This window comes from Hesperophylax consimilis, chromosome 11 (assembly GCF_061612785.1).
Source record: "Hesperophylax consimilis isolate HC1 chromosome 11, BYU_Hcon_1.0, whole genome shotgun sequence".
Classification (NCBI taxonomy): Eukaryota; Metazoa; Arthropoda; class Insecta; order Trichoptera; family Limnephilidae; genus Hesperophylax; species Hesperophylax consimilis.
The window spans coordinates 24860196-24880615 of record NC_142846.1 but is presented as its reverse complement, the minus strand read 5'-3'; the positions used below and the strand labels follow the sequence as shown (position 1 = coordinate 24880615).

The window sequence follows — 20420 nt, the reverse complement described above, 5'->3', positions numbered from 1 at the left end:
TAGGTTACACTGCTTATATTAACTTCCATTTATTATTTCATTAACTATTTAATGTTAACTTTTCCATATACATTTATAATACTGTTATCCCTGTAGGATAACCTCCATTTTCCATTATGTCTTCATAATGTTTTAAAATGTATACAACTGAATAATTTATACATATTTGTAGTAAGCAAAGTAAATCTTTGTGGCTCGTCATAATTTACTCGTACATTAAAAAGATATAAATGTGTTTTAGACCACTTTAATTTTAATTACACACTACCGGTTTCGGATGCACCCTTCCTTCGTCAGGAGAGTATAAAACTTAATATTTTAGTTTTAATATTCTCCCGACGAAGGAATGGTGCTTCCGAAACCGGTAGAGTGTAATTAAAATTAAAGTGGTCTAAAAAAAAATGATATATTTTTATTGTGAATAATTTATAATTTAGTGTATCAAATAATATGTAAATACTCATTTATGTATCCAATACGTCTGTCTCGACACAGGTATATTCTAGTGAGACAGATATCAAAACACACCTGTAAAAAAAATTATATAGCTAAATAAAAAAAAAATCGAATGATACGTCATACGGACGGGTGATTTTTTAGCTTTGAATGACTTTTAAGTTTGGTAAAATTATAATACTCCTTTGTCGTATTTTCTAATTTTTTTATAGAAGTTGATTGAATTTAAAATATAATGCAAATTGAAACTAGCAACTCGTGATTATCTTGATTTAAAACTATACTATATAGAACTGTTAGGTTATCAGCGCCTTGGTAATTCAGCGCCCGGAGCGGAATGCTCCAATTGCGCTCGCATAGGGTCGGCCCTGCATATAGAAGTAATATAATCGGATCGTCTGTAACTGGCCTAACCACTGTGATACTTTTTTACAAGGCGAAACAGATGTCACGCTTAATAATAATTACACAAAATATTATTTGCTTAAAAATTTTTTTTTTATAAATTGAAGATACATACCTAATAAATAAAATTAAAAATGAGTTCTACAAATAAAACTTGATAGCAATAAACAATACCGATTGATATAATCCCACAGTTTAAAGTATTAATCATGGATTATAATGAAATAATCCATGCATGGATTATAATACTATAACAATCTACAAGTGGACATTATAAGTACTTTTTATTTGATTGTGGCATTTCTCGGTACAATATTCTGGATCAGATCAATAATATATTATGATTATTTGAAATTAATTTCATATATAAAGGTATGATTTATGCGAATGAATATTTATTTATTGTAATTTTGTTGCGAAGTCTTTCTAGAAATGATACGACTAATAATTAATCCGAGTAATTCACGATTTATTAGTCAATTAATTATTTTTTAATTGAATTTATTTTACATATAACTATATATTTTAAGTTTTCTCAGCTCCCATACTAGGCCCCTGTCCGTGTCATTGTTGTCGTAAATAAATTATATAATTCAATAACTACAATGCGCCTAGTACACCTTGGCCCAATACATTGGGCAATGCGCTGGTCCAACGTCTTCATGAACACTTGACCGTTGAGTGTGTTGGCCGCCAACGTTGGCCGGTTAACCCGATTATTGGCGGTTTTCACATGATCTTGGCCGCAACCCGCCAACAGCATTCACACGTTGGCTCAGGTCTCCAGTTCGTAATTCGCATTCAGCGGAGACGGTAATGGTGCTGCCACACGCAAAGCTCACATCAACAGATAATATAAAGCACAATAGCGCTCGCCATACAATCCCATACAGACCCGACACACGTAAAAAGATAACGCGCTATAAGTGTGGTTCTGAACTTCGCTAACCGAATTTATTTTACGTAACCGCTCCCGACGCGATATTTGAAAAGTTATGCGTCCCCCTCTCCGCCGTAAAAAGGTGAGGGGGTCATTTTAATTACGGAGCTACCAACTAAGTTCCGTATTCCCTTTGACAGCCATGACATAAGCAGCCTAATAATGCATTTCTTATTTATTATGTTAGCTCATATCGTCATGTGTGCTAGTAAATTTAGAAACATTAAAAAAAAACTTTATTTGGCAAACATACTTAACATATATTTAAAATATAAATATAATCAATATTTGAATTTGAAGTAAACAAATTTTCGCCCTTTCAAAATTAATCATATTTTTAATCTCAGTATGTTTATATGTATAATATCATTCGGTTTTTTGATAAAGTTGGACGGCCTGATACCTACATAGAGAAGCTTCTAGTTTGTTCGTTTGTTGATTGTTTTCATGGGTAATCTGGTTGGCTCTCGTCAGCTCTCGTGCTCTCTTCTCGTTCCCTGCCCTGGTGTTAGTCCTTGCCGCCTTTGCCTTCGACATTTTTAGAAATCGACGTGAGCTTATTTTACAATAATTTATTATATGTCGCTTTCGTCGATCGGCGTGCGAACTGCGAATTTCCTGATTCGACGGAGAGGTTATGTCAGGTTATGTGAAAATGCGCTATTTACGCGCAGATTGTTTAAAATCTAAAAAGTTTATAAAAAGCATTTATAATTATATAGTTGGCGGCATCATCATCTGAGGATGAGCTGTCCAACAGATCCAGCAATAGGCGACAAGTATCATCCATTTCGAAAACGTGCTCAAGCTGTCAGTAAGTAAAGTTGTCACTTTGACAGATGAAATTATGTTCCTCGGCCGCTCTCGAATTCAACTGACCCCCTCTCCATAGGAAGAAATATTTGATAGCGTCGTGTGTCGGTAGAAAAGATGATGCGCTGTACATTAACTTTTGATGTGAGCTTTGCGTCTGGCAGCAGCTTAATGCTGATTAGTAAGTGATTATTTACGTTTACGAATTACACATAAATCACCGCGGCTGCGATAATTTCCACATCCATTTAGATTTGATACCCTCCTTGGTCGAGGGGAAAAGCTCTCGACAATTTCATATTATTTCACAACTCATTCGTTTACAAATCATTTATAGTATATATAAGGCACGTTCCAGATTGGAATATACTATCAGTATCGCCCTGGTATAAGACAACCATTCAGAATTGAAACGTTGCTTGAAATTGCTTTAGCCGTGTTTAGTGACCATATCTAAATAGCAAGGGACTTCCCCACTTTCCTATTCTCCAACTGCTCCTCTCTACCACTTTCAGCCTCTCAACATATCACAATCGGGGTGCCATAGTATCACTGGCTCCAGACGATTGGGAGCATTTGGGACTCTTGTGCGATTATATATAAAAAAAGATCAAATGACGAACGCAGAAAAGGGTATTTTCATTGTTTTTTTTTCTCGAATTTAGGAAACAAATTACGATATTTTAGCAGTCAGGACTCCTGTGCGGTTTTTAATAAAAAAAGGAATACAATTCAAATCACGCATCCATGCACCGACAACTGAAATTAATATGTTGAATAATAATAATAATGTTAAATAAAACAGTTTTCTTTTGAATATTTTATTTATTTTCTAGATACCTACTTAAAAGATTTTTAAACAATATAACAATTCATTTAATATCAACATATATTTTGTTCAGAATGAAGCACCCACGGAAAATTCCATATTATTTAAAAACCGTATTTTTACACTAGAGGGAAAAGTTCTTCGTATGGTATTTGACTGTAGAACTGGTTGAAGATGAGAAACATTTTCTTCTGCATAACCTTCAATGAAGGGCCTTCAATGTCCTTTAATATTAGTCGCCAGTTTTCATTCAGGATTTTGTTCATCGACTCGCCTGGAAAGATGGGAGAATATGTTATTGATTGAACACCTCTGAAATTATAAATTAGGGGATTTTTTGCAAAACAGACATATTCCAATTTTAATAAAATTTGACATGTGAATGCAATATTTTTATAAATACATTTCAACACAATATTTTTGCTATACGATGTTGCAAAAGCTGCTAAATGGTGTAGAAAAATAACTTTAAAAGCGATTATTTCTTGCAAAACTCAAATTCGAAACAGAGCATTATTCCAAGACAATTGGTTGCAAAACAGGATTATTCCATGATTGTCTTACAAAACAGACTTATTCCATTTTAGCCAATAGAAACAGAGCATTTGGTCACGAGACAAAATGGTCGCCTCGTTGATTAGTATGAAAGTTGTTGTATTATATGACTTTGTTGCATAACATTATTATTCCAAGATTGTCTTGCAAAACCGACTTATCCCAAACTTAAATTGGAAATATCTTTTTTTTTAAGAAGTATCAACATTCTCGGGTTACGAATAACCTGACAATATTGGAAAATCACCCACTATCACCACAGTAAGCGGAAAATGTTGCTTGTGTTGTGATTGACGACTTAGCCAGCCGATTGTAAACACTACGCCTGGGTGGGACCCAAACGCGATGCCAACTCAGCCACTGACCGGTCAAATGTAGTTATAAATTTTCGATAAATGTATAAATTTTATGATTCAAATCGAATATTTTAAAATTAATCTATTACTAAATAGTTGGACACTACATTACATATTCAACATCTGTATTGATTTGATTTCTCAACTAAACTTTCAGGTGGAATAAGTCAGTTTTTCGAAAATACCCCTCAAATGTAAATATCCATACAACTAACGCAATAAATATTTCAAATACAAGACTCAAGGCATCTGTTTAAAACAATAAAGTACGCTAGGTACCACGAAAAGAATAACTCATGTTTTTGTATTTTCTTTGAACTGCAAAGCGGAATAAATACAAAGTTACTCCGTACTCGGTGTGCCAAGATATTTGGAATCCAAATAAAATTCACATGCAACAAAAACGATATAGTTTTATATAAATTCTTTAAAACTGGCGAAAAGAAAAATAACATAAATATTATGACGGGTGATGTGTAGCATTTACATCCCCTTGCATCCTTCAAGGTTACAGTAAAAAATGTTAACAGTCTTGGAAACGTTATTTAACAGTGCCGTACTTCGTGTCATGCATTGCCAAGCCAGTATGTTCGTTACGAACAATCCACAGCACTCTAGGAGGTATGGGCCACTTCAAAGGCCTCACTCCTCTTCGACTGGAGACTGAGAGCGAGTTTTAGAGAGCAACTTCGTGATGCATGTATCACGTGTACTCTTCATTACGCTGGAGCAACATTGTATGGAACATTTGTGTTTGGATTTGCGTAATGTGCAGATAAAAGATATTTTATATCTTCCAAATTCTTGTAAAATACTTTAATCATAAATTTTTTAACTGAGAATTTCTGAGCAGAGAGTAGGCAAACCGGCCAACATCATGCGTTGCTTTGCGATCGCTATTTTCGCTAAAGCTTCCACCGAGAGAAAACCTGTGTGATTATTTATATTTGTAAGTGAGCGTTTAATAATTTATCGAACAGATTTTTACAATCGACGGATTATATTCTCTAAAATTAGAAACATATTTTTTTTTGTATCAGGCAATTCACCCTAAAAAGAGTGCTATGTATAAACATAATTAAAACATTAAAAAACTGTTTGCAAGATCTTATTACAAACCTTAGGAACTTCAAGCATGATGAAGTCAAATGCAATATATTATGGTTCAAAAACATTAGTTTGGGAAGAAAGACGATCCTAGGCCTTTGATCGATTTTATTGTTGATACTACATCTGTTTTAATACAATAATCAAATTTGAAGTTTCTCGATCGTGTATATGACAAAGTGCCATATTAATTTATTTTCATTTATGATGACATTGAATCTAAATAGGTTTGTGATTTGACACAATCTTGCACATTGCACCTATTCCTGTGGAAGGTTGCTTCAATTATGGTAATCTTACCTAAAACCTTGTCGTTACCGAAGAGTCCATCCATGCGGATGATCATTTTTTCCATGTCTTGGTTGGTTGTCGAGTCCTTCAGAACAATGTGGTCCTTCCCATCCTTTCCCTTCTTCAGGTCGTAGGTCCACGTGATCCTCATCTTGTAGTTAACTTAAATAATAAAAGAAAATTAAATTAGCATCTATGACCAATACTGCAAACAAACAAAGGAATCACACAATCAAATTTAGAAGTGAACTTTTTAATCATTATAGCCATACAAAATATTTTATGAATACATGGCCATTGTATGGCCTACCTCACAGCATCCCCAAAGATGAGCGGCTAGTATTCGAGTGATCCAGAGCATTAGGTACCATAAGTACAATACTCTTCTGAAGTACTATTGCACAAACAACATTTTTTTGCTTATAATTATTGAAGTTAGAGGAATTCTAATAATGTTAGGTTATTCGTGATATTTGCATTCCTTGTTAATTGTTATAAAAAGATACACGTGGATTATTAAAGAAATATCTAGTACATTTATCAATTTGGATGTGTAAACGTATATTTTATGTTGGATTATTGCGCATTATCTCAGCAATGTAATGAGTGTTAAATAACGAAATGTACCCACAAACGGAACATCTTTTATTTCGGCTCAGTTCGAACACGTTGAAATTTCGAACTCCGTTCTACACTCGCGATAAATTCAAACATTGTAGCTTACGCTTTTTTGTTTTGAAATTTACTTTTTAAACTCATTTAATGCTTAACAATAATTCCACAATAAAATTGCACCCTGTTTACTACAATTAAGAGCATCAAAACTTTATTCAAAACAATCCGCAACCTCGAGCAAGATCAGGTACAGTCATGACGGTTAGAAATATATGTATATATTATATTTAAATAATATAACCAAGTTTTTTTATGCGAATTTTATCGATACAAGATAAATCTGTTGTCATACCTATAGTATGAAAAAATAACTTATAAGAAACACTTTATGAACATGTATTGTATTTATACCATTTATATTTATTTTTAATTTTAATGGTTTATTATTTAAGTGATCATAAACATAAACATAACAGTAAGGGTCGGGGTGAGGAAAAATGTCACCGGAGACCAAAATTTAATGAACATTTTCCACTCCAAATACATAATCCCTAAACATCCTGTATATACTCGTATATAATTCATATGGCTTAGTAACTTAATCTGTTTGTTTTCATTTTCCTTCTACCTTTGTTAATGTATCATCTTACCTTATTGTATTTTATGTAAATTTTTCTGTTTAAAAAACATTCGCATTTAATAGTCAAGATATTGCACCTGGCTTTTGTCATATTTCAATATTAATTTAACATTGGTTTGTCCTTGAAAATAATTAATAAACATCGCAACACTCAGACCTGGCAGTTAACGTTATTATTTTTTTGGTGCAGTTATAACAAATGCCCAACCTTCTGGTGAAGGGTTTTTTTCATCGAAAGAAAAGGCTAAGATATATGGTTTAATTTCACTTTTTATTATTTTTAACTAGCTGTAAATGGTCGGAGTATTGGCACATTGCTAGTCAATCCAAGGGAGCCTGCTATGCCTCAATACAAAGGACTATTCCATCAAAACCGTGGTTTCAGCAATTCCCTCATTTTTCCAAAAAAGAAATTTCTTCACTCATTCGAATGAGGATCGGACATTGTTCCGTTCCTTCCCATCTTTTTAAAATTCACGTCGTTGACTCCTCAGATTGTACATTCTGTGGTCTAGAAGTGGGAACTTTAGATCACATATTTTTTGGTTGTCCCTCTCTAAACAAATATCCTCTCTTCTATCAAACCTTATCTAAAATTGCCTCCCCTCCATTCAACATCTCATCTCTTCTAAGTCTGAACTCAACTCCAATTTTCATTATAATTTTGAAATTTGCCTATTTAAATAAAATTAATATTTAAATTCACCTTTCATTTCTCAATAATTTTAAATGATGGCCAAGAACACCCTTGAAGGGTGAAAGCCAGAAATAATGGAAAAAAATAAAATTTAAAAAAAACTAGCTGTAACCCACCTCGCGTTGATGTGGCTCAATCTGTCTATGCAGATCATATTTGTCTAACAGATAGCGCTGTTGTTAAAAAAACATGTTTTACCTGTAACAGGTAATATCTATATAATATAAGTATATAAAAACACACACGAGTATTCAAATGCGATTTTGTGTCAAAATTTCAAAGCAATCGGTAAAGATCTTTCGAGAATTTAAGATTTTGAACACACGAACATTTTTATTTATATCGATAGATGACTAGCATTTTTAAATTTATATTATTGAACATTTTTCTATGAAATACTTAATAGAAGTGTAAATCAATACCTCTTTTATTCGTATTAAAATTCCCTTACCGTGATTGTTGGGTAAATTGAAAAACAATAGCAAAGTGAAGTGGCGTTAATCGCTCCGCTTCTCAACCTTTTTTATTAACAGTATAAAATAAAGCAAATATACTTTTAAGAAATAAAGTAACTTACGATCACCTCACTACATATTTTATGCATTATTTATGTTTCTAATTAGTAACGTGAAAATAATATATTAAATTTGAAATACTCACAAGTAACTCACGGATATATAAATATACACTTTTTATTATTTAATATTTGTATTTTTAACAATATTTACATGTTATACAGTGTTATGAAGGAAAATTAAAATATCATTTCCTCGCCATAAAAAGAACAGGCTCTTGTGTTTGGAGAGGGAATTCTAGCTCAATTATATAACATCAAATAATAAAAGTAAAATATTGTGAATAAATAACAAAAAAAATGTAAAAAAAGATTAACAACAGATTTTTTAAGTAATAAGAGATATGGACACGTTTAGTAATAATTTCATTTAAATCCACTGAAAATACTCTACAACTAGAATTTTTGTCCCAAAATTTAGATTTAGAACATTGATCATATTTACCATTTCCTACTTATGTGAAAAAGGCTTGTCTTTCTCCCAGAAAACTTCCATTACCACTTGAAAATAAATAGTTACGTATGTGTCATGTGACCATCTGTGTATACAAAGCAAACCCAACCGTCGCATTAATTAATAAATTAATTAACACATCTTTATTTATTAGAAAGTATGTAGGTACCTGTAAAACTTGATTATAACTTGAAATTCATTATTCTATGATTTTTTGCACAGGAGACTTATTTTCTTCACAGATTATGATTTGCGACCCTCCTATATGTGATCACGACCCCAAGATTGAGAAGGGATGTGTTAATGTACTAAGATTGAAATATCTGGCATTGGACATTCCATGCAAAATCCAATTTGCTGTTTTAATTAAATAAAACATCCAATAAATAGTAAATATCTTCTGCTATTGAAGCTTAAATTAAGGCTAAGCTCTTCATAAATGTTGACGATATGCGTGGTCGAGTGCTTTCGATATTTGGGTACGATTTCGGAGGTCACGGATTCAAACCAGGCGCGTGCAATTAAATTTTGTTTTTGATTGCTTTGTGTTATTAAAAACAATATTTTATGTAATAATATAACAGTTTTAGCCATGTTCAATGACCAGATCTGAATGGGTAGGTATCCCCCACCCTCAAAACATACCCCAATTAGGGATGCCATAGTCCCACTGGCTCCATTAGATTGGGAGCAGTTGGGACTCTCGTGAGGTATTCACGTAATACATCTCATTGATTATTGGCAATAAGCAACAACGAATAATTATGTTTTTTAATATCCATCTATTTAACAAATAATGTAGTGTTTGTAAAGCAGAAACTTGGTAAATTAATATAAATCCGTTGTGCCGGACAATCGTTTCCATTGAAAAGCCCATTTTGAAAATGACTACAATTTTGTATGATTTAAAAAAATAGTGATAATCAGTCTTACTTACCCATTTTCAATTTAGATTTTCCCGAACCTTTTATGGGGAATGTTAAAAACCTTCCATCGATAGAATAGTCGGCAGTAGAAGTTGTGTTTCCACTGATTACACAGCTACCCCTATTGTTATCAGGCTCTATTCTGAAAACAAACATAATAAATTGATTTTTTAACTTTTTTTTTTTTTTTTTTTTTATTAAGGAGAAAAAACAGATACAGATATCAATTGACAAAAATATATACGAAACATCAACTAGAGAATTCACCTGCATCCAAACTATTTCTCACGAATTAACTTAAACAGCAGAAAACATTTACAAATATTTTCACTTATAAATAGGGGAAAAATATATACATAAGAATATTATTTTACAAATAGAGATATGAAAGAAATGCGCAATATCCTTTTAAGAATTTACAAATTATTTTTGAAAAAATTTAGAGGGTAAAACAAAAAAAAAATATATGTATATAAATAAACAATGTTAAACAGAAAGTAAAAAATATATAAATATATTTAAACGAAGTATATCTAAGTTGTTTACTTTGAACTTTGTAGGAAAACAGTCTTCATTTTTCTACTAAAAGTAGTGCGTGTATCAAAAAATAAGTCAGAGTCCTTGAGGTTTTGATTCTGATTAAGTGATTCGCACATTCTTCTGATTGGATCCCTGACACCAGCATTTGTACGCGTCCTGCTAATGTGGAATAAGTCGTTAAGCCTTGTTACTCTGGGTGAAACTTGATTTTTAAACTTCCGATTTTATTGTCCGGGTTAAATCTTCCCCATAGGAAAAACTAAACCCTTCCACACACTTTTCCACAAATGATCATCTAGTCAATCAACATTATGCAAGTGCATTATATAAGCAAAATAAATACAAAACAATACAAGAACAACACGTCAACTCACCAGAGATCAAATGGGAAAATAATTCACCTACTCCAGATATTTTCATATCAGAGGGTTCGGCTCGGTAGAACTCCTAACAGGGCCTATAAATCCTGCTGATCCCTCAACATAAATATTTAAAAAATCTTTCGTTAACCTACATATATTCAAAATGACCGACTTTTGCATCTTTATGTATAAATTTTTTGATAGATCTAATACGTCTAAATTTTTAATGAGAGACCTAGGTATAATGCCAGTAGCCGAAATAACGAATAGTAATATTTTTATAGTCTGAGAACGCTAAATTATTTTTATTTCATTTCCTAAATCTGTGTATTTTATTATTCTTATTTTTTCATTAACAGATTTTTTAATATAACAGGAATTTGGAATAGCGACATCAATGATATAAGTTATTTTTATTTTTATTAGTAGTCGACCAAGAATTATTAATATTATTATTAATATGACGGAAGGGAATATGGTAGAATTAGCTCAGTGGTGAGCAAAGCCCCGGCAAGACTAAGATTCTGGGTTCAATTCCTAGATGTGACCGAATCCTTTTCTGTTTCAAATGTTCGTTTGAGGAAGGTAAGTTTTTAGTTTGGACTGAATTCTGTTTGGCTTGTGATGCATCTTAGTTTCGGGGGAGCTTAATCCATGCCTTCGGCCCAGATACTCCGAAAGCGCGAACTCCAAACTTAGTAATTGGCTTAGGTTTCATCAGTCTGTCTGATGATGTTGTTGATTTTACGCTACGTATACATACGCGAGCCGCACTGCAAAGCTGAACCTCAACTTGTGGGAAAGGAACAAAGCAACCGCAAATGGCGCGAAACGCCGCTTGTAGTTGCTTTGTTCTTTTCCTGTAATTCGTGTCTCGGTTCGCGTTTCGGTTTGCAAATGTATTTGTACCATTAGAGTTGATTGCTTGTGTTTTCCGGGACGCATAGTTCAGATGGATTTAAAGATTCAATGGATTTAAACCACGTCAATCACAATTTGTACTGGATTCTTTCAGGGCACTCTAAATGTGGAAATATTTAGAGATGGTTATAAGCCTTGCCGTTGCATTAAACACGGATTGAAATTTGTCAGTTTGATATTTTGAAAGGGTGAATCGAAGGTAAAAAAGTGGAAATTGCAAAATGGTCATAATTAAATACTTACAGTACTTCATCAACATGAGCTTTTCCAATCCCCTTCATAACAGCGTTTCTATTCTTCATGCGCAACCCGCTGAGGTTCATCTCGATGTCCCCCATTTCGAGCGGGTCCAGAGGTGCCACCCCTAGTTCGGGGATTCCGCTGGCGAACTGCTTGAGCACCTTGCGCCCCTCCTTCAGAACGCAGGCGTTGAAGGAGGGGGAGTTTCGGGCGCATGGCGTGATGAATGACGCTGCACGAAAAACAATCATGCATAATTATTTTGATTAATCGAATGTTTTCGTTACATTAAATTCACCTTTGTATTTATTATTAATTTATTTTCATTTTCAGAACAGTTACAATGCAAACGTTTTTTTTATTTACAACCAATGGCATAGTGCATATTTATAACCCAAGGGGTTTGTCCAGCATTAGAAGTTGTGAAATCTCAAAGGGTGCATTAAAACTTAATTCGTAAATTATATAAAATACTGTCGTGGACTTAATCATGATAATAACTAAAATAATACTAATATCAATTAATTGGTCGTTCGTTGTATAATAAAAGAAGAAGAAAAATACAGAAGTTAGTAATGACATTCCAAACAAACTAACTAATTCACACTTGAAATCCTCGTTACTCGTTATTTACACGAGTAACTAGTAACCAGTAACCAGTAACCAGTAACAAACACTTAACCGAAATGAGCTTTTTCGTTTTACTTTAAAAGTGGCTTTTTTCCATTTAATATATTATGTATTTTTTACAAAAAAAATACAAATTATCACTTGCTACAACGGGATTATGATAATATTACAAAATCGTTTGCTTTCCATAACTAAACAAGACCCTTATATTTGGTGAGGGAATTCATGTTCAAATAATAAAGTCATATAAGTAATAAAATATTGTAAATTTGAATTACAAGATAATAAATAAGGAAAACGCTTGATTAATCGATAACAGAAAAAGAATATTTTTTTTTAAATTATAAAATTTTTTTACTTTTAAATTAGTTTTAGATTTTAAAGAGATTTTAGAGTTTTTAAATTTTAGCAAAAATTGATGCATATTTACGATATTTTTTTGTATTTAAAGAAAGATTATTAAAAAAAACTTATTCCTAGATAGAGATTGGTGTTTTGAATATGCGTGATGTTCGATTTTTAAATTTTAATTCTATTTTGATATCTTGCTAACATATAAAATTGTATATTATTAGACTGTTTTTCTTTACAAAATTGAATTGTTATTGAATTTTTTATAAATTTTTTGTCTATTGTCTAATGAATATTATAAGAGGGGTTTGATTATAAAATGTAGAAAGTTTTTTCTTGTCTATTTTTTTCTTTTAATCACATTTAATTTTCTATTTACACAATATACATTTCCTAATTCGTTTGATAAGTTAACAAACATGTGTTTTCACAAGATATTTACTTGATAAAAATTGGACTATACACAACACCCGTGATTTGCAATTAGTTCTATTACATGTACATTTGTCTATTATAACTTTAATTGATTAATGGAGCACGTGATTAATTTGGTTTTCAGTGTTTAAGAAGATGAGATTGATGTCGAACCAGTTTTTCAATGTATTCATATCAGTATTTGCTGGGGTTATCAACACTATTCCAATCAGTACCTTCAATTATTATGATAGTGTCATCATCATTAGATATAATTCTTCCGTTATGTTATTGTTTCAATATGTCGTGTACATAGATTTATATAGATAAACAGTAAAGATCCCAGGACTGTATCTTGAGGGATACCGAAATTACTAATTTTTAGCTGAGTACATAATCGATTTTTCCTACTTAAAGGCTTTTGTGGTTTTTTATCCAAATATATCATAGCGTTATATTTGGATAAAAAGCTTTAAATATAACACAAAGAATTTGTGCTTCTAATAAATAATATAACAACTGCATTTATTAAACAAAACGTCAAAATGTATTTGACCCGTTACTATAAATAAATGCATGCAGTCTAGATCCATTTTATACTGTCCTGACGAAGCTTCTGTAATAGCGAAAAATGATCTGAAATAAGTATAAAAATAAAAGTCTTAAGAACCAAGTTATGGTTTTATTTAAAATTAAAATGCCACATCACAAAGCATCCTGCCGTCATAAGTAAAAACATATCATCCTCTTTGAGAGTCTCAATGACGATATTGTGTTTGTAATCTTTTTCAAACGAAAATAAATGCATCACTTTCCTTTCAATATCACGTACAAAAATTAAATACATAGCTAGTTTATCGCAAGACAATTGCGAAATTACGAGAAAAATGCTAACCATTTTCTTTGCTTGTTTTGATTTGCCTTCCTTGGTTATGTATCCAAAATAGGTAGGTACCTACCTATTATGGGAAAAGAGTAAGAAAACCTGGATATGGATATTAAATATGATTAAAAAAGGATAATGTAAAAGTAGATAAGGTTTTCTGGTGATTTTTCATGGGCAATGGCAATGAACATTTTTAAAATATTTCAATACTCACGGACGCTTGAAAATGATAAATCTACCAGCAGAATTCCCACTGCGAAAATCAAAAACAGCCGAGAACTAGTAAGAAAAAACATTTCGATGTTGTTATACTGCTCGCTCCTGAAGTGTCACTGAATCAAATGCAATACCGGTCAAGACTAAAATATAAGAGATTAGAGGCATTTGATTAAAAAAAACTGCACGCCTTAATCATCGTACACTTGCATTACCCGCGCTCTTTGTGAGTCATTTTATTTTATAAGCCACCATAAAAAGGGTATTAGTTAAACATGTCTCTAATGAATGCTTTGAACGACCTCGAGGCTTTAACATAGGCTCCAATCTAAGTGATAAAGGAGGGTTCTAGGTCGGGGTTAGGTTAGGTTAAGTAGAAGGTTTTGTTTGGCGAATTATAACATGACGCGTCTGATTTGTGTTTGAAAATTGTGTACCACGAAAAGCACATTAATTAGGGTTGTGAGGAGGAGGATTTTTCGCATATTCCTTTAAATCCTGTGTGGTGTTATCAAGCACCAGGGTTAGTCCTATGCAGGCGCGATTGAAGAAGACCGGCGACGAATTGTTAACAGTCCTTTACACGCCTTTGAGATTATTTTTGATAAAAACGGCCCTACGCAAAAATACAAACCATTCGTATTTTATTTATTACAATGATCACCTCACAAGGCGTCTACTGGTTTTGACAAAGGGTACCATAATTTGACGCCAGCCTTGTCAATCATCATCAATAACACAGGTCTGCAACGTTTTTTTTTCCCTTTGAAATAAGAGGTAATTCCCATGTATTTTTGGTTGCTGAATTCGGGAAAATCATCAAAAAAATTCCATCACGTAAGGTTTTTCCGCAAAACCCAAAATACTGTGGGATTGCCTATCTTAAGTCGCAAAACGGGATTTATTGCGGAAATATATTTTTTTTATTATTTACAACTTATTATAAGATAATATTAAGTTTTATAGACTGAAAAAAAAACATTAAGTAACTCATGACGATAAAATTAGTCAGCTTTGAATCATATATATTGGGAGAGAGCCTCGAAACCACAGCGATGACTGCTACTTTTGTTCGTGCAATGTGCAAGGGTATAATACCAAAAATAAAAAACATATTCGCTACCCAAACATAGATTCAGCACTTCGCCCAGTCCCTCACGGACCTGGCATTCCTATACACCATAAGAACCCCAAAGCCTGGACGATTTGCCATCATCAGAAAGTGAATCAGAAGAAAGTTCTAGTGACGAGTTTCAAGTAGGCGACTCCAGTGGACCTCAACAATTTTCTCAAGCTGAATTAAATGACCTGATCCGAGATTTAAAATCTTGGTGCAGTTAGTGAGAAGCAAGGTGAGAGGTTTCACCAAGATATCAAGGAAATGGAGAGAAGGTATCAAGGTCGATGGGATATAAATATGATGGGCGACTACTGCTGGATGCTGCATAGGGAAAATATAACGTCCCACAAACGAAAAAGCACAAAACGAAGCTTCCAAACTAAAAAAAGCATATTTTATAAAGATTTATAATTGCATATGATGTAAATAAAATATATTATGACTTAAAATTAATTAAATTTGTATAATTTTATGATTTTTTCTTTTGAACATTCCCTACAGAAGTAGTGTAAGGCGGGTTTTGCCTATATTTTAATTTCCACTTTGCGGAAAATCCTTACGTGATGGGTCAAAATGGATGGCATTCTCGAATTCAGCATTCCAAAATACATATAATTCAACCATTACCATTTAAAAAAAAATTCAAAAATGTCAATTTGCAGACCTGTGTAATTGATATTTCTTGTATGCAATTATGGTAGGTAGCCTGCACCACATAGCAAAAACAGCAGATCGAGTTTTGAAATAAAAAATTATAATCATAAAAAATACTGATTGAATCTGTTATGGACTGCTAATATCACTTATTCCCTGCCTTACACCCCGCGTGTGGGCATAATGCTTGCGGGAAAACCTTTGTCTATTGATTAAAAGCCCGAAAATGAGTTGATGTAATGAAAATAATTCAAAGATTTAGAAATATTGTGTTCTGGTTTCTTCTAATGCTATAAAGAAAACAAAAAATTATAATGATGATGGTGATGATGATATTCCTTTCTGAACATAAGATACTAAACAAGAAAAACCTTTAACTTACATATAATACAGAAAAACAAGAATTGGTTAAAAATAAACAATACTTAAGTGAATTCATTGGTTACAATTCATTAATGAATTAAATTTAAAGACAATAAAGGTACCTTGATTTAAAATTACAATTGTAAAAATGCTGACAGTTTTCGTCCTTAATTAGTTCAGTTTATAAAACCGGTTTCACATTGTTCCCATAAGTATTATATGGTTCGCGACATTACGAAGTCAGTGATGTTTCTAACTAAACTTTACTGTTTAAAATAATTAACGGTATAAATTGCAAATAACAACACACAAATCAGCATTAACAAAGAATCAACAACAATCGCCGCCATTTGCAAACTGTAGCTGCTCAATGACACTGACTTGATCTCTTAGCATAGCTAAAGCTCATTCAGATTCTTATGGCTATGGTTTTCAAAAATTTCGAAGCCAAAGAGCGGTTTCTTTGTGACTTGCCTGTATGGTGAAAATAGTGTTGGAAGATCTGGATATGGAGGTGAACAATACACAGAGAAAATTGAATATTGCTAATTTATTAAGAATCTCGTCAAATTATTCGTTATCCGGTTAAAACGGGATTGCAGGCCCTTAATGAATTAATGTATAGGTTTCCTGATAAACTTTTACTAAAATACGAATATATTATGACGATTGTCGGAACACGTGTTCAGTAATTTGAAGAGGTTCTTAGTAAATTAGCAATACTCATTTTTCTCTAGAAGGTATATTATACGAGGAAAGATATGACCAACGGCTTAGTTGCCTCATGGCGACGCAAGTACGTCCTCAGGCTAGGACTTACAAATTGAAGAGAAACGCAGGAAAATGTAAAAGGGTTCTGTAGAGACAGCCAGGACTTTTCAAGTGTTATGGCAACGATGTAGATAAACATGATGATATAAGACTTGTTCTAGATTCATCTGGTTGATTTGTTGTATTTTCATGGAATCGATATTATTAATTTCCCAGTAATGAACCATTTTATTAAATTAACTAACTATCACACCTTTTCACCTCAGGGGTAGGCAGAGAGGATTGACCACCAAACAACTCGATCTTGGCCCACATTCCCTGCTTCATTCATATTTATACATACCCTTATGTTTATCTGAATCTTTGATGTGGCCCGACTCGGGTATTTGGTTCACTTGATGGAGTCTCCCTTGGGCGTCCCCGACTTCATCTACCATTCGCATTCGGGTCATGTATTCTCCTAACACTCTTTTCTTCGTCCATCTGCTCTTTATATCTAAACAATGAGCGAAAAAATTGGGAGGCGGGTATGGGGAAGCCCACCTAATGCGTAGCGAATCGGATCGGGAGAGACTGGTTGAGGAAACCTTTTGACTTCTCCAACCGGACTCTATCTCTAGATCCATCGCCTTGCACCGCAGTGGAAGGGTTGGATTCATAGTCTGTCACTCCTGGACACATTGACCCCCAGATTCCTACCCACCCCTACTTTTTCCCTTCCCAGAACTTCTCCCGCCTTTCCCTAAAAAGACACTCCATATAGCATCCCAAAAAGTTGACAGGCCCTGAGGGATTTTTTTCCTCAGAGCATTCATGGAAATAATAACTTAAATAGCAGCTTTCGTTTATCATTAAGGATATTAGAATAATACCAGAATAATGGTAGCAGAAGTCGGGGACGCCCGAGGAAGACATGGCACGATCAAGTGAATCAGATACTAGAGTCGGGCCATGTCAAGAGTCAGAATAATAGAAGAGTATGTATGAGACGATGTATGAATGTGAATGAGGCAAGAAGTGTGTGCCAAGACCGAGTTGTTTGGCGGTCCGTCCTCTCTGCCTACCCCTGCGGGGAAACGGCGTGATGGTTAGTTAGTTAGTTAGTCACAAATAACTTTGTTTACATCACTTTAAAATATGTAACCTCTACATGTTTCATGAACAATGTTCAGATCATCAGGAGCAAGTATATATATTCGACCCATTTTTAAGTCCGGGAACAAGTCAAACATTGAAAATTACAGACCAATATCAATTATATCTTGTATTCCAAAAATATTTGAGTCGATAATTACAAAGAAAATCACTCCTATATTCAAAAATGTTCTGATTGATGAACAGCATGGATTTAGATCGGCGAAATCTACAACAACTAATTTATTTTCCTTTACAAATACCATTGTTAAAGCCTTGGAAGACAACACTCAGGTTGACGTACTCTATACTGATTTCTCCAAAGCCTTTGATAAAGTAAATCACTCGATTCTCATGGCCAAACTTTATGCTATAGGCATTAGAAACCCGTTGTTATCATTCTTTCGCTCTTACTTGAGCGATAGAAAACAAAGGGTTAAAATAAACAACTTTGAATCCTTTAACATTGACGTAACGTCCGGCGTTCCCCAAGGAGCTCATTTGGCCCCGCTTCTCTTCAACCTTTTTATTAACGATACCACCAAAGTTTTTTCTCATACACGCTTCTGGCTTTTTGCGGATGATAATAAGATTCTTCAGATAATTAAATCCTACCTTGACTGCTTACATTTTCAACGTGATATTGACTCGTTTAATAATTGTGCAAAATAAACTGCATGGAACTTAATGTTGATGAATGTAAAATTTTGTCCTTTTATAGAACCAAAAAACCTATTCAGTTTGATTATAAATTAAACAATGTTTGTTTATCTACTGTAACATCTATCAAGGATCTTGGGGTCACCCTAGACTGCAAACTTTCTTTCCGTGAGCACATTAACAACATTGTTAACAAATCACTTAAACTACTCGGCTTCGTTCATAGAATAACTTCTGACTTTAAACATATAAGTACCCTTAAAACTCTTTACTGCTCGTTAGTTCGCCCTCACCCTAGAATAACTTCTGACTTTAAACATATAAGTACCCTTAAAACTCTTTACTGCTCGTTAGTTCGCCCTCACCTTACGCTACAATACGCTAGTGTTATTTGGTCTCCTTTCTATGCTGTCCACATTTGTCACATAGAATCCGTACAACATCGCTTCCTACGAGGAATCGCTTGGAGGTTGGGTCTTGTAAGAGGAGAGTACTCATATGATGAAGTTGAACAAACTTTAAACATTTCTTCTTTGGAGAAACGTAGAAGGGACACTGATCTGATTTGCATATTTAAGATTATCAATGGTATTACAGACTCACCTGCTTTGTTGCAACTAATCCAATTCAACATCCCTTCCCGTAGACTCCGAAATAATGAATTGCTGTTCGTCAATCAACATTCTACCAATTATGGATACCATTCTCCTTTGTCCAGAATGTCGAGACTTGTCAACTCACTGTCAAGTCAAAGCATTGAATTTTGTGGTATATGCCTAAATGACTTTCGACAGTCAATACGCAATGTCTAATTTCTAATGCCCTTTGAACCATCTTCATGCTTTGACTTATTATTATCTCCCATTCTTACTTTTATATTATTATTGTCATTATCTTTTATTATCATTATCATTTTATCTTTTTTCACTTAAATTCCGCTTTTTTGTGCCTATCGGAATCGCCATGTTATTACCAACCTTATTATTATTTTTATTACTTGTTATGTATATTATTTCAAATATGGAATGTATTGCATTGCACTACCCCTGCATACATTCTGGAATAAATTCTTATTATTATTATTATTATTATTATTGTCTTCGCTCCTCATTTATATATGCTCTCCTTTCACTGTCATCTCTGTTTATAAAACTTATTCGTGTAATTAATATGTTGTTAATGGACTATTTGTCCGTAAATAAATAAATAAATAAATAAATATACTAAAGTCATACATTAAATATAGATTACAATTGAACAGTGGAAAAAGTGGGGAGGGGTAAAAGTGGGCGGAGTTTTTCAGAATTGGGAATTACAATATTGTTACACGGGAAAGACCAGTTTAAAGCTTCGCAAATAAATAATTTAGAAATTAGAAAACATGTAAATAAAAAAGAAAACTTAATTAATAAGCAAAAAATTTTTATAAACCCACTTTTAAATTTTTTCCCACTAAACTGGTCTTTCCCGCCTAACAATATTGTAATTCCCAATTCTGAA

General features: G+C 33.2%; 1 protein-coding gene across 1 annotated transcript; it reads right to left on the bottom strand.

Annotated features, from left to right (window-relative positions):
- Positions 1–3562: 3562 nt before the first annotated feature.
- On the bottom strand, positions 3563–17563 carry LOC149419955 (circadian clock-controlled protein daywake-like). Its single transcript, XM_089637575.1, has 5 exons — positions 17470–17563; positions 11725–11953; positions 9670–9800; positions 5762–5914; positions 3563–3717 (listed from the first exon to the last, which is right to left on the bottom strand). Exons 1-5 carry the CDS (start codon positions 17561–17563, stop codon positions 3563–3565), a joined length of 762 nt encoding a protein of 253 aa, XP_089493701.1.
- Between the last annotated feature and the right edge of the window lie 2857 nt (positions 17564–20420).

Excerpts from the sequence above, each read along its gene's own strand:
- LOC149419955 (XM_089637575.1), bottom strand. The coding sequence starts at position 17,563 with ATGGTAGATGAAGTCGGGGACGCCCAAGGGAGACTCCATCAAGTGAAC. Across the intron at positions 5,915-9,669 it reads AAAATCTAAATTGAAAATGG|TTAACTACAAGATGAGGATC; the intron begins GTAAGTAAGACT and ends TTATTATTTAAG. Across the intron at positions 3,718-5,761 it reads CGGTAACGACAAGGTTTTAG|GCGAGTCGATGAACAAAATC; the intron begins GTAAGATTACCA and ends CCATCTTTCCAG.